This window comes from Cotesia glomerata, linkage group LG3 (assembly GCF_020080835.1).
Source record: "Cotesia glomerata isolate CgM1 linkage group LG3, MPM_Cglom_v2.3, whole genome shotgun sequence".
In the NCBI taxonomy this organism is placed as follows: Eukaryota; Metazoa; Arthropoda; class Insecta; order Hymenoptera; family Braconidae; genus Cotesia; species Cotesia glomerata.
This window is the reverse complement of record NC_058160.1, coordinates 4,564,835-4,580,321: the sequence shown is the minus strand read 5'-3', so window position 1 is coordinate 4,580,321 and position 15,487 is coordinate 4,564,835. Positions and strand designations below refer to the sequence as shown.

Here is a 15,487-nt window from a genome sequence, read left to right as displayed (position 1 = left end):
AATTTTTAACTAGATCATTGTTAATGAACTATTTAATAATAATACTGCACAAATAATTTATATAAAAAGTTTAAAAAATAAAACATAAGGTAAAAGCCCCAATAGATGATCATGTACCAGTATATGATCACTCCATGTATTTGTATACCTATATTTATGAATATAGATATACAAATACATGGAGTGATCATATACTGGTACGTGATCATCTATTGGGCTACTTAATAGTTGTGTGAATCTTATTTGCTTTTTTTTTATATTTTGATAGTTAGTAGAGCAATATTTATAAAACGATCCATGTACTCTACAAACTTGTAATAATTTAATTTCAATCTTTCTTAGCCGTCGATTACTAATTAAAAACTAATTTTTAATCAACTTAAAAAAATAAATTCTGTAATTAGAATGAGTTTAAATATTTGTGACAAATTCTGTGCATGATATCACTCTTAATCAGAGAATTTGTTAGTAAAGTTTAAAAAAACATTTTTTTCAATTTATTAACTTTTACTTTTTTTTTTTTTATACCCGCCCCGACCAGCAAAGCCTCGGCTTTGCAAAAGTGGCTGTGTTACAGGTCTACTCATAAAATCTCTACTCACAGCTATCAACGACATCTGCAATCAGTTACATTTTTATTCGAAATCGTATTCATTCAGTCACAACTTTATTCAATCAAATCTTTACTCTGATTCATCAATATTACTAGCTTTCAGGTAGAACTTTAATCAGTTACAACACTCAAATTCGACAGTAGTCAATTACAACTTTGCTCAGTTTCAATTGTATTCATTTTCAGTCTATTCACTGTTTTTAACTGTTATCTCTATTCACAAAGAATTTATTCACTTACATTTGTAATCATTTACAACTGTACTCACGTTCATCTCTACTCACAAATTTATATGGTTGATTGATAATGTAAAAATTCGTGAGTATAGATGAACTTGAGTACAGTTGTAAATGATTACAAATGTAAGTGAATAAATTTTTTGTGAATAGAGGTGTAACTGAGTTAAAAATTCAGTGAATAGACTTGAAAATGAATACAATTGAAACTGAGCAAAGTTGTAATTGACTACTGTCGAATTTGAGTAAGGTTGTAATTGATTAAAGTTCTACCTGGAAGCAAGTAATATTGAGTATAGTTGAATCAGAGTAAAGATTTGATTGAATAAAGTTGTGACTGAATGAATATGATTTCGAATAAAAATGGAATTGAGTGCAGATGTCGTTGATAGCTGTGAGTAGAGATGTTATGAGTAGACCTGTAACACAGCCGCAAAAGTCGGGAGACGCCCCCCTCACGCCCGGCAAAACCTCGGCTTCGCCTCGGTTTTGCAAAACGCCTTCCACGGGGTTGCGTACTTTCGGCTGGAGAGCAAAAAAAATAGTATACAACCCATGACCAGAATGTTGGATACCCTGACGTATGTGATATGATGGCCTCGGCTACGCGTCGGCCATCATATCCCATACGCCTGGGAATCGAACTTTCTGGTCTTGGGTTGTAATATAATATTTTCCGTGTATGAATTTTTATTTAGCTGAAACAAGTTAAATAAGCTAAATTATTAACTAACCAATATTAGTTATATTTTTCGAAAAATTTGACTTTAAAAATTTGTAAAAATTTTAAAAATTAAATTTTTACAAAGATTATTTTGTTTTAAAGTTTTTTTTCAAAAATTCTTAACGTAAAAAGTCAAAAATAACAAATCATTATTATTACTACGTTTAATTAAATAAAATTAATGACTTTAATGTTAGTGAAATTAACTGACCTACGACAATTTTTAGGACTTCTCAACAATTAAATTATTAAAGAGAGAATTTATCAATAAACGCTAGTTGTAGAAATTTTAAAAAATATTGATGCGATTTTTTAAAATATTCAAATTTATTTGTTATATCAACTTAAGGAAAAAAGTTGTGTTAAGTTTTAAAATCTATACATATCAATTTCGGAATTTTTGAACGAGTAATAATTATTGTTTTATTTTTATTCAATCAAAAAAGGAATAGAGTTTACTCCGTGGATTGTTTTTTTTTTATTTTTATTAATAATGCAAATATAATCTTTCTTAGAGTAAATTTCACTTTAGAAGGATTTAATCAATTAAAATCATTCACTTTACAAATTAACCCATAGATTGTTAACAGTGTATTGCATCGGTATAAATTGTTTTTTTAATTAAATGATCATTACTCGCCCTATCATCAATGATAATCAATTTCCTCCGGAAATAAAAGGAGAACCTGAGATTTCCATGCATATATCCTGCAATACCCAGAGAAAATTGATTAGTCAAGATTATTATCCACTTACTGCATTAATGTTTTAACTCAACTAAAAGAAGATAATGTAAAAAAAAAGACACTATTTTTAATATTGAATGAACTATCAAAATTATAAAAATTCAAAGCTGTGTAAAAAAATTTTACAATTTTTTATTTTAGTTGAATTGAGTCCTTTTAGAATAAGAGTCCTCGATAACCTATATCCGTGAGAAAAATTTTTGGTATAGCCATATATAAAAATAAATAGATCATTTATTATAATTCTATAACTTTTAATTTTTTCTAGAAATTTATTTAAGTTAATAATATAAGTTAATAACATGTTTTATTTAACAAAAGTGTTTTATCAGCAAGTTATAACTGCGATCGCTGTGTCACGAGTTTTATCATACGTGTAACATCTAAGAGTCGAAAATCTGGTCATTTCAGAAAAATAGTAAATCTTTCTAATAAAAATTTATACTAGTTCTTTTATGACCGAGAAAAGTAAGTTTTTCTGGAATTATATAAATATAAATAATGTTGTGAAGCGGAAAAGAATAGGAGTTACGGTAATTATTACGTGAAGCGTTCCACATTCACGTAACAGGATATTAGTAGGAAAGGATTGAGAAAGAAATGTGGAGAGGATCATCTTAATGTGAGTTTATAGAATATGCGAGAAAAAATTATTAGATAGCTCGGACTGGGATTCGAACCCAGAACCTTCCGAAGACATGTCGGCTACTCTACTATTTGAGCTATCCGGTCTATACTAAATTTCCTTTCGCTTATTCTATATACATTAAGCCACACTGTCCATCTTACGGTAAGCATTTTTATAAATATAAATAATGCTGTGAAGCGGGAAAGAATAGGAGTTACGGTAATTATTACGTGAAGCGTTCCACATTCACCTAACAGGATATTGGTAGGAAAGGATTGAAAAAGGAATGTGGAGATAGACTTTTATTTTCTGGAATTTTCGTGATGATAAATTTTTTAATTTTACGTAGAGGAAATAAAATTTTACTATCTTTAATAACTGATGGAAAAAGGAGGAACAAAAAGATTGTAAAAAACAAAAAAGATGACGTCTTGGCGTAAAAAATTTTCTTAGATGGTTATATATAATATATCTAAAGTTTTATCAGGTCATATAAGAAAATAAAAAATTAATTTATTATAATTTTTATATTAAACTAAAAACCCATGTTAAGCTCTTTAAACGAGTGAAAAAATGCTTTTTATTTCAGAAATAACACCACAGACTTCTCTATTTATATACAAAAATTAGCAAATTTTATTGAAATATAGCTCTTATCATTCTTAAATTAACATTAATCATTCCCATCCACATCATGTCCCCTTGTAAAAAAATATATGTCGAAAAATGTAAAAAATATATTTTAAATACATTAAAAATCTATAAAAAATATATAAATATATATAAGTTATGAATACTAAATATATTTTTAATATCTAACTTTTGGCCGATTTTCATATATATTCTATATATATTTTAGATATATTTAAGATATATTTAAGATATATCTTAAAATAAATACAAAATACATAGCTAAAAATATAAAAAAATATATTTAAAATATATATGAAAATCGGCCAAAAGTTAGTTATTAAAAATATATTCACTATTCATAACTTATATATATTTATATGCGGTATGATGGCCGAGCGGACTGTCATTATCCCGTTAGTTCGTTCGTGCATCATGTCGTGAGGCGAGGGTTCGAGCCCCGACGGTTGTTCGAATAGTTCCAACACCAACCGTCGGGGATCGCTCCGGTAGCCAAACTGTACTGGCATGGGTTTTCTCTGTGGTTTCCCCATCGCCACTATTCCAACACCGATAGAAAGGGGTGAGGAATAGGGTGAATACAGTACAGAAAGCACAAGTCGGTCCACAGCCGCATTGAGAATAAAGTTATGTGCGAAATTATATGTTGATTATAAAAAGTGGAGAACATGTTGTTGATTATAAAAAAAAAAAAAAAAGAGTGGAGAATATGTTGATAATAAAAGAGTTGAAAGATTGTGTTGATAATATAGAGCGGAGCATATATTGATAATAAAGAGTTGAAAAAGAGACTACATGCGGAGATGCTGAGACAATTAGCCTTGTAAAAACCATAAATCGGTATACAAGTAAAATTCATAATAATAATAATAATAATAATATATATTTTTTATAGTTTTTTAATATATTTTTTATGTATTTCGACATATATTTTTTTTTTCTCATAGGGGTGAATATCACTATACTTTCTCTTCGAAATTTTCATTAAATATTTATAGTTCTAATCATTAAATTATAAAACTAACTATTTCAATTCGAACATTATACTACCCTTTAATATGTTTAGAACTAAAAATTTAGTACCCTAGACAACACTATTAAGTTTTCTCTGTAAAGTAATACTAGCTACAGCCTCTGCTTTGGTTAAATTTCATGCATCATATCCAATTTCTGATAACTCAACACCCAGAAAATTTAATCATCACCACTTTATCCCTCTTCATTTACACCAACCTACTAATTAAACTCTGTTGGGCATAAGTAATATTTTCTCACCAAAATCCTCCTTTGATATTTATTTGAAACGAATTCAAATGATTTAATCATTAGTTCCCAGTTTTCATTTAATGAATCTCAACCTGAGATAAAATCAATCAATTGTCCATTGTTTACTGTCTAGAGTACGATAATTATACGATTATTTCTGGCCCAAGTTTCGATATATCGAAGCCAATTTGTAACCACTTGAGACTATTAGATTATTAACGGTTTTAGGGTAGACCAGAGCTTGGAGTAAATGTGTCTATTGTCCGGCCTCTATAGTTAAGACTGGTATTGTTCCTTGGCATTAGAGCGGATATACCCTTAGATTTGGGAATACAGGTCACAAATCCGACGAATCTTGTTGAAATACCTTACAGTCTGTCTGTATCTTGTTGATATTGTTTCATAAGGTGCTGCATTAGAACACCTCATTTCGAGATAAGATTTTCCTTATCAAAGTTTTCAAAGTAATTACGAGTATTCACGAGAAATTATTCTCATTAAAGTGAAACAAAAACAATTAACCCTCGCTGCTTTTAGTCAGATCTAACAAAGTATTTGTCATATTTTCATTAGTACGCTGACAAAAAGGACATTCACAAATCAAATGTGGATTAATGAAATCAAATTAGTGTAATGAATGAAGTCTTGCGTAAAATAATTATTTTAAAGCTTAATTAGCATCGATTTAAACAAAGAAACAAGCTCTTATATCTACAAGTGACTAATTGCAATCATGTTCTTCGTAGATGTTGAACAAGTGAATCTTGACTGCAATTGAACCTCTGAAATTTCTATGAATAAATATTGAAGTAGGTTATAATCAAAGATAACTTAGTCTTTAGAGAAATTATGCTGGTTATAAAGAGAAATTATAGATCTAGAGACATATGGCTTTGAAAGGATCCAGCCTTTGCTTCTTGATATTAACCGTAATTGAGCAGATAAAGACGTCATTTGCAAAGTTGACTTGCTTTCTCGGTGAAATTATTGTAAATTTATTCTGGATTGTGATATGTTAAGGAGATTCCAGTAAAGTTGTTATCAATCTCACAATTAAAAAAGTCGAAAATATGAGTTAGAAAAATTTTGAATTGTTTCGCAAAAAAAATCTACACTGTTTCCCAACAAATATTGCAGAATTCTAAGTTCAAAAAGCTAAATTTCCACCAAAATCTTCAAAAAAATGAACATCAATCTCAACGTCATGCCTTTTGACAACTACTGCACCGAAAAAAATATTGATTCAAAAATTTCACCACTACTGATGCTAAAATTGCATTTCAAAAGTGGTTTAATTTTAGAATCACAGGTAATACAAAAATTGTACCACTGTGGTGTGAATTTCACATCACTTTTTAGCGTATGTTCAAACCAACTGTACTTTTCAGTCCAAGAAATGATCAAAATAAAGATAAATATGTAACCTATGTGCATTGAAAATTAAAAGAAAATTCAGTAGAAATACCATTCAAAATTTCTTATGTACGCGTATTTACTGCACGGAGAAAAAAATATCGAATAATGATACGTATCATTATTCTGATTATACGCTGTATAGTCAATTTTTTTAGAGATACGCTGTATAGCCAATTCAGCTATACAGCGGATCATCAAAATGACGATCCGTATCATCATTTTAGCGTTACATTTAGTTAACTATACAGATTAGGGTGCGTCAAAATTTAATCTTCGAAAGCAACCTTTTAAAATTGAAATTTTGAGTTTTACTTTTAACAGAAGCTGTATTTGGGTATTTCCTGATATATTTTGGTGTGTCACAATTTATTTGATATTCACAGAATTTTTTAACAGGAGTTTCGTTTGGCCAAATTTTGAAATTTTTAAATTCCAGAAAAATTGCTTCAACAAAACTCCTGTTAGACAATTATGTGAGCATCAAATAAATCCTGACTCATCAAAGTATTCCAGGAAATGCCCAAACCTAACTCCTGCTAAAAGTGGAACTCAAAATTCCAATTTTAAAAGGTTGCTTTTAGAGATTAAATTTTGACGCACCCTAATACAGATCCTCATATTAACAAAACAGTTGCTTGTTTTGACGAAACTACATATATTTATAAGAGCTATTCTCTGTATGCTTAAATCAAACAAATGAATCCTTAAATCAGAAATCCGGATTGTTATTTTAAGGTAACATCATTTAAAGATACGTTGGATAGTCATTTTAACAAATTTTTTTTTTCCGTGTGTCTATTATAATCTCGGTGAGAGTATAGCAGCCGTCAAATAAGTTCCATTTAAAAAATCATTAGATACAGATTTCGCATCACTATGTGGTGTAACTTTAGAATCACCTCAGTTGGCATCACCAGTGGTACAGTTTTTGTAACACGATTTTCACATCGCATTTTTTTCGAGTATATACATGTATATCATCAATCATTCTTAAAACATCTCCTACGTCCCTTATGAGTTATAAAGAAGTTAAATAACCAAACTTAGAAAAGACCTTTGCCAAAGATCAAAACTCATACTCCCTCGACAGTCTTCTGGCATTCACTTCAGCACTAAATAAAAATGAAGCAACATTAGTTATATTCTCATTAATATTGTCAATCACCATGGTCCATCACATATCAATAATTGAAAATTTTGAGCATGGTGCAGAAACCTTCAAAGGTTCCAAATATCAATCATTACCATAAAACTCTCAGCATAATTAAACCTGGTAAGCCCCGTGTCAGCAGTAATCGATACATAGTGTGAGGTGTGTAGAAGGCTGATCCAGTTGAGAGACTATTCCTTCAGAGGTACATGCATCTTGTATCCAGAGATGGAGGCTCTTGAAGATATGAGGGTCATATTGATTGTGCGGTTGATTAGTATCAATATCAGTGTCAGCATCAGTAGTAGGATACTTGTGTATTGAAGCCGTGGTTTGATCCGTGCGCCCGGTAACAAAGACAATATAGACCGTTAACATGCGTTAATACGATTTTAAGGTAAATGTGGGTATGTTTACATACATGCTGAACATACGCGGAGAATGCAAGTAATTCAATGGAATTTCGGTTAGGTGACCGCATAACCTGTAATGCAATAAACTACTTTGGATCCACAATTTCACAAAGCGGCCAAAAGGCTTTATTGCGTAAAATCACTGTCGGGATGTTTATTAGTGTCATGTCCAGCATGTGGAGAGTATTTATGCGATGGGATGTAATGAATGTGGTGGATCATGTAGGATATAGTGGGCAGCATGTTGCATACAAAATTTGTAATGTATTATCGGCAAACACGAAGTATGTTCGGTCAAAATTGAATTATTTCAAAGTAAATTCGAGAGCTCGGTAAATTAAGGCGTCCTCCATTGTTTACATCCTTGACGTTGATTGGGTAATCAACAGGCTCTGATCAGAATGTTTGGTGGTGGTCAACGATATGCTTCAGCAAACAGCAGACCAAAGATCGTCTAGGCACTGTTAGAAGGGAAACACTTGTTTCTCTACGTTCAATGCACACTTCGGAATAGAAACTAGAGACTTGAGCACCACTTGCGAGAGCGTCCTCAACTAAACAAAGGCGGTCAACAACTTTCTTCCGCGACTCCTCACTGCATACTTCTCTTTTGTCCACTTGACGGGATTATTCTACCCTGAGCATTTACTAACATTGCTGACTTGTTACAATCAATCTATTGTTACAAGGCCATTGCCAAGTGCTCACTTTTTGTCCAAATCCACATGACTCGCTATTGGAAAATTAGCGATTGGTTTATCTGAATATCAACACTGATTTTGAGCTCATGAAAATTAAGCTTTGCATAGTAATAGACAATCTTATCTTATGATTTGAGAATTCATGATGATATCATTCTGACATTATGGAGATTAAATCGTGGATAAAGTTTCCTTTACGTGTTCATACTAAATTCAAATTTATGTCTAAGGGTTGGATGAATTTCTTATGACAGGTGGATGACTTGTCGTTTCAATTCATTTTTTTATGTTGTTTCTTGAAAAATCTCATTATTTTTCTAGTCGATTTCGATATCAAACTATTGATAAAAAATTTTTTCGTGATTTTTATAAAATTATTTTCGCTTTGTTAAATTTTTGGTAATTGTTTAGTTTCGCAGTTACCTTTTTGGCAAAATGAGCATTTTTAAACTATTTATTTATTTTTTATTATTCAATTTCACAAAGGACTTGCAATAATCGTAAATATTTTTAAAAATAAACTTTTGTATCAGTTTTAAAGCTTTTAATTTTATAAAAATAATAATAATAACAATAACTCGACTAATTTTTAGTATAGTTTTTAATAAGCTGTTTTATTTTACGTGTAAAATTAAAATAGTTAAGATAAAAAAATAACGAAAAAAAAATGTGAATTTTATAATTTTGTAAATTGGATTTTTAAAAAATTTTACATCAAAAAATTAACATTCTAGAGAGATATTTTTTTCTCGAACTATTATATTTTTGATGAAAATTAAGAAAAAAAATGTGACTAAAAAAAAAATTATAAAATTTATTCTCATGGGTTGAAATATTGTGGACCGAAATTTTTTTTCATAAAAAAATATTACAATATTATAAAAAAAATTCTCCAGCATTTGGTAATTTTTTAAATTAAATATAACTTTAAGCAAATTCTAAGAATTGCTATTCCAAATGTTTGCTGACTGAAATGAAAAATAAACTTAATGTCACTACAATATTTTTCAAAATTCCATAATTATCTTATAATAAAAAAAAAACGGCTATTATTTATATTAAATAAGACAAAAAAATTGTCATCTTTTAAATGTCAGTCAAGTTTTATAATCCAAAATTACCTTAATTCATCAAAATTTAAACAATTGCTCACCGAAAGAATAATTAAGCACTCAAGTAATACCATAATAGTGAAATTAATATAATACAATTATGAATTTAGGCATTGTAACTGATTTACATTGTTCTCGTCATCACCCCAGTTTTCTTCAGGTAAAATATTAACAAGGCAATTAATATTTAAAAACCCCTTGCTTGAATATAATTGAAGGATATACATGTATATCCAGCTTTAAGTACCAATCAAAACCCGGCGATAAATCTTGATAAAAAAAGTTTTCGGTCGTTAGCGAATCCAATTTAAAGCCCTCCTTTTTTTTTCTTTTCAAAGTAGAGGTGTACTTTTTTTAATCGAAACTTTTGTTTTCTTACCGAGATATTTTTCATCTGAAATTTCCTCGTAAATTTAGCAATTTTTCTACAATATAATATAACATAATGTTAAGTATATAGTATATAGACATACTCGGGAAAAAGTTTACCCCGAAAGCTACATTAAATGAGTTTATATATACTTAATATTGAAGAAATTAAACGGAAGCGCTGTTAAGAGTAATAAAAAAAGATGCCGATACTTTTAAATAGTAAGAGTCCTTGAAAGAAGTTGGTTTATATCTACCTAAATTTTAACTGTTCCTTGGACAGAGGAGTTTCCTGGGAGCTATTGTCATAGTGTAACAGCTTGAAACTATTCCTCCTGCTCGTGCTTTTGCTGGGAAGAGAGTAAGAGCGAAGAGTCTATGGGGAATGAGTTAGTAAGTGTCTGCAAACTGGGAAATAAGAGAGACAGAAAGCGGATAGTTGAGAGAAACAACATCTGCGTATTAATAAAGCGCTCAAGTGAGAAGAGAGAAGAGAGGAGAAAATAGAATAGAGAGAACAGCGAACAGAGAGTGAAATTTAGTTAGAGTAGTCGTCGTTGACATATGCCTCGTTGACGTGAGTGCACTTTGGTTATTAATTTTACGTTTGTCCAACGTGATAATTTACCAATTCATCAACGTCTTTTGTATTTATTAACTAGTCAATTAACCTAATTTTATTATTTATAATTAATTTCATATTTTTTTTGGCTGTTATTGTTCGATAATTAATTGTTTTATGATACAAACATCAGCTAACTAATTTTAATACAATTTCAATTTTTATGAGGAGAATTTTTTGTGATATTTAAATTTTATATGAATGAAAAAATTTTTTTAATTTGAAGTCGCAGATTGATTTAAAAAATGTCGACAAATTTTGGAAAAGAAATAATTAAAAGTATTTCAATTTTTTATTAAATTTATAAAATGGATTGAAGAATGAGAAATTAAAAATAAATTACAAATTTTGTAAAGTTTAAAGAATTAAAAATGATAATTAACTGGAAAATTTGAATCATAAAACAGAAAATTGTCAAGAAAAAAAATTAATGAGTAAATTCTAAAAAAAATGTTCTTTATCGAGTTGAGGTTGGAAAATTTTGTTACAAGGGAAGAAAATGAGGAAAAAGAATAAGCTTCAAATTGAAGCTTGAAATGATCAAATTTTTCATTAACAAAAAAAATTTTGAAAATTAATTTTCTATTAAAGTAAAAAAATTTCTAAAAAACAGTAGGGGAACCTGGGGCACGACGGCCCCTCTCAAAAATTAGGGAAAAATTTTTTTTTTAATTTCCCTCAAGTTACGGCCTCTGTGATGTTTTTATGATATTTTGGGCCAATATGTGATATGTGGGGCATAATGGACTACTCGAAAAAAAAATTGTAACGAAAAAAAATTTTTTTTTTTTTTAAATTGTAATAAATTTGTGGTGAAATGAATCAGAAAAAATTTAATTGAACTGATTTAATTGAGTCATACAGGGGAGATTGGTACACGACAGTCCCTGGCATAATGGCCCCTCTCATAAATTAGGTAAAAATTTTTATTAATTATTGATCACGGTATCCTCTGCACCAGACAGAAACCTAATCTCAAAAATTTATTTGAATTCCTCCAAGGATGTCTTATTTTACGCAATTCATATTTCTAATTTTGACTTGACAAAAATATAAAAAAAAGGTCTGGTTCAAGATATTACGTATTTTAAAAGCTCAACCTGAAAACTCAACCTGTGATTTCAATCAATGTAAACTAATGTAACCAATTCATTGCTAAATAACATCTATATTTTTTCTTGTACGTGGGTTCAAAACCTCTGAGTGCAATAGAAGAAATTAATTATATTTTTAACTATTATCTATTTAAAACTAATTAACAGCTTAAAAATGAAATTTATAATAATTTTTTAAGACATTAACAAAAATTAAACTTTGAATAAAGCATGAAATATAAATGTTCGATGATTAGGAAATCACATCGAGATATTTTAATGAATATACGATTATTCGTAATGATCACAGACATATTCGTCAGAATAATCTTCGCCAATACCCGCGCAAAAATCATAAGACCATTTATTACAATTTTTACATTGAATCCATGACTCTGAGGACTCTGAGGAAAGTCCATAGCAATAAAGACAATGGCAATCATCATTTTTATATTTTAAATGTTTTTTTTTCAAATTTTTTGATTTTGTTTTATTTTTTTTTTTTTTGTTTTATTAAAGTCTTTTTTTTTTTGCTTCATCTTGATTTTTTTTTCTGCGAGTTCTCGGTGATACTCAAGACTCGTAAGAATCGTGGTTTTCCCTCGACGCCGTTTTCTGGGAGGAAAATCTCTAAATTTTGATGGTAATAGCTTTAGTAAGAAAAAAATTTTTTTTATATGATTTTTTGGGTAGGGGGCTGTCGTGCCCCAGAAAAAAAAATTTTTTTTCTATTTTTTGCGAAATTTCGACTGATTCGTTCGAAATAGATGGAAAATGAATAAATTTGATGGTTAAAAGCCACAAAAAAAAATCGGCTTAAGGGGGCCGTCGTGCCCCAGGCTCCCCTATATTAATAATTTAGAAAAAATAATTAATTATCATCGATTATTTTTGTAAAAAATAAGAATTCAGTTGCACTTGTTAAAATTCAATGAAATAAAAATCAATATTTAGTCAAGCCTTTTTAAATTTTTGAAATCTGTTTTCCCTCAAGAAATGTAGAACGTTCGAATATAAATACATGTATACACGCGAATGTGACTCTCAAAGTGGTTATAATAGCTTCTGTCTATTCAAAGGACTCTCGAACATCCACATCTATTGAAAACTCAATTTTCGAAAACCAATCTCCTTTTATATATTTTTTTTAATTCTCAATTTTCTTATCCTATCAACAGGTTAAATAACTAATAAAAATTTGTGAAACATGAGGTTAATTTTTGTAAGTATTTTCCGGGATAATTCAGTGAGCCAATTATTCTTGTCACGGTGAATTGCACAGGCGCATCCTGGTACTTTATCAACATTGATGTATACCCCTTAGAAAAGCAACCCTTGGCCCAGTTTCTATATCAACAATAAAAATTTAAGAACACGGAAAAAAATAGGTGCTACAACATGGAAAAATCATGTGGTAGCAACAGGAAAATTCTGTAACAGGCAATAATAACAATAATAATAATAATAATAATAATAATAATAATAATCATTCAAGTTTTATACTACACTGTATAAAATTTTCGGAGTGAATGCAGAGTTATTTCAGAGTAAATCCGGAGTGAAATTCACTCCGAGAAGAATTTAATTTTTATTATTAAATAGAATTGAACTATTGAATAAAAATAGAAAAAATAGTTTTTACTCGTTTAAAAATTACAAAATGCGTATTTAGAAATTTTTAAAATTACAATTAATTAGAAATAATAATAATATATAATGAAAATAGAAAAAAATAAATTTTGTTAGAAAGGCAAATTGTAGCGATAAAAAATGGAACCTTGGGAAGAAAATTCGGTAATGAGCGGTAAGGCGTGTGGTCCTCAACCTCGGGATAATGAGTGATGGGAAGTATGAAAAATGATCTGAATAAAAACAAAAGTTATAAGTTTGTTATTGTCAATTTAAAAAGGGCGTGACCAATGTATCAGCTGGTCGAATCTGACATGCGCAGTTATAAACTTTTAGTTGTCCTGGCAACTCTCTCTCACTTGGAGGAATCTTGCATTTTAACTTATCTGTGTATCAAACTGCCTTGCAGACAGTTTCCCTATTGATATTTAAATTGATATCCAGAGGGCAATCTTCAATTCTCACGTAATTCGACACCGACAATGTTACATGTAACACGTCACATGTAATGTCCTCTGACACTTTTCAACACATTTTTCCTTCAACTTCGGCTGAAATCGTTTTTAAAATACTCCGACTATTGCATTTAAGTCAAATTATCTTTGAAGACAAAATTCCCAAATTTTATAAAACTTTAAACGATTCATACTTTAATAGAAAATTTTATAAATAATTTTGAAACCATAAAAAATGCACGAAATATTTTCTTCATCAAATATTTATATGAAAAAAAATTAACAGAATTTTCTTTGTTTTTAATTTAGTCTTAAAAAAAAATTCCAAAAATTTTTTAGCAGATCTGGAAAGCATAAAAAAATTTATTTTCCAAATGTGCTAAAAAAAAATTTAATTATTTGTCAATTTAGCTCACAAAATATTCCCAAAATTTGATAAAACTTTTTACAGTGGAAAATTAAAATAACATTTTTTTGAAACTATCAAAAAACTTATAAAATTTTTCTTTCACCAAATATTTATATGAAAACAACAGAATTTATTTAGTCCTTATTAAAAAAATTCCCAACATTTGATGAAACTTGAAATTTTTAACTTTACAGAAAATTTTTCATAAGATCGTGAAACCACCAAAAAAATAATAAAATTTTTGCTTCATCAAATATGCACGTGAAAACAACAGAATGTACCTTGTTGTTAATTTAGTCCAACTAAAGCAATTTAATCTAATTATGACTTGTGACTACAAGCTTAAGGTTATTTGGTTAATGAAGTATTACTTAAACAAATTAACTGTTTGTGTTTCAGGCCTCGTTTTACTCGACTGCACTCAAAACCCTAATCACTGTGTCTACTGTGATACTGCTTGGCCTCATATTTGCTTACCATGCCTTAGAAGTCCAGGTGAGTTGACATTATTCATACATTTCATATTAGTATTTGTCCATTTCACTTCTGTGTTATTCTTAATTTGTCATCTCATGCAAGTTAAACTTGAGAAATAAAAACTACTCATACTATAGTGCGTTTGTTCAACCTCTGTTTGTTCCGCCGTTAAAGTGTTTTAGTTGAAACTTGCAGAGGGTAAACATTAAAATTCAAAAAGTTCAATATTATACTTGAAAAATTTCAAGTGTAAATTTTGAATAAAAAATTACAGATACTAAAAATCGTAAAAGAGATCAAACTTTTTATAAAAATTCTCATGAATTTTATTCTTAATTTTAATTTTTATAGTAAATTAATTGAATTACAATCCACGTAATTGAAGCGTTTATTTGTGTTTCAAAAAATTGATTTTCCAAATTAAATGGTACGATAAATGATCAGGAAAATTTGATATCCTCGGCATTATGCCCTGAGAAAAAAAAAATTTTTGTCCAGAAAAAAATTTCTTGGGTCAAGAATCGTTTAAAATAAATTTTGGTTTTTTGACAAAAGAATATCAATATCTATGATGATAATTAAATATTGGCATTAATTTTGATAGATTAACAAACGAATAGGTTCACTTGAATTAAACAAAAAAAAAAGTCATTCGGTAGCCGAAATGGAAGTAGATTTCTGAAATAAAGAAAATTAATTTTTAATAAAATAATATCGGTACTAATAACGCATAACTTAATTCATTGATTAAAAACAATTTAAACCTACTCAGAACT

General features: G+C 29.1%; 1 protein-coding gene across 5 annotated transcripts in view; it reads left to right on the top strand.

The window, feature by feature from the left end:
* Positions 1-15,487, top strand: part of LOC123260754 (small conductance calcium-activated potassium channel protein) — a 230,617-nt gene that overhangs the window by 137,591 nt on the left and 77,539 nt on the right. For all 5 annotated transcript variants that reach the window (XM_044722044.1, XM_044722045.1, XM_044722047.1 and 2 more), the window contains one exon: positions 14,634-14,729. In XM_044722044.1, the coding sequence (XP_044577979.1) occupies positions 14,634-14,729 (96 nt within the window). The remainder of the gene's footprint in view (positions 1-14,633; positions 14,730-15,487) is intronic.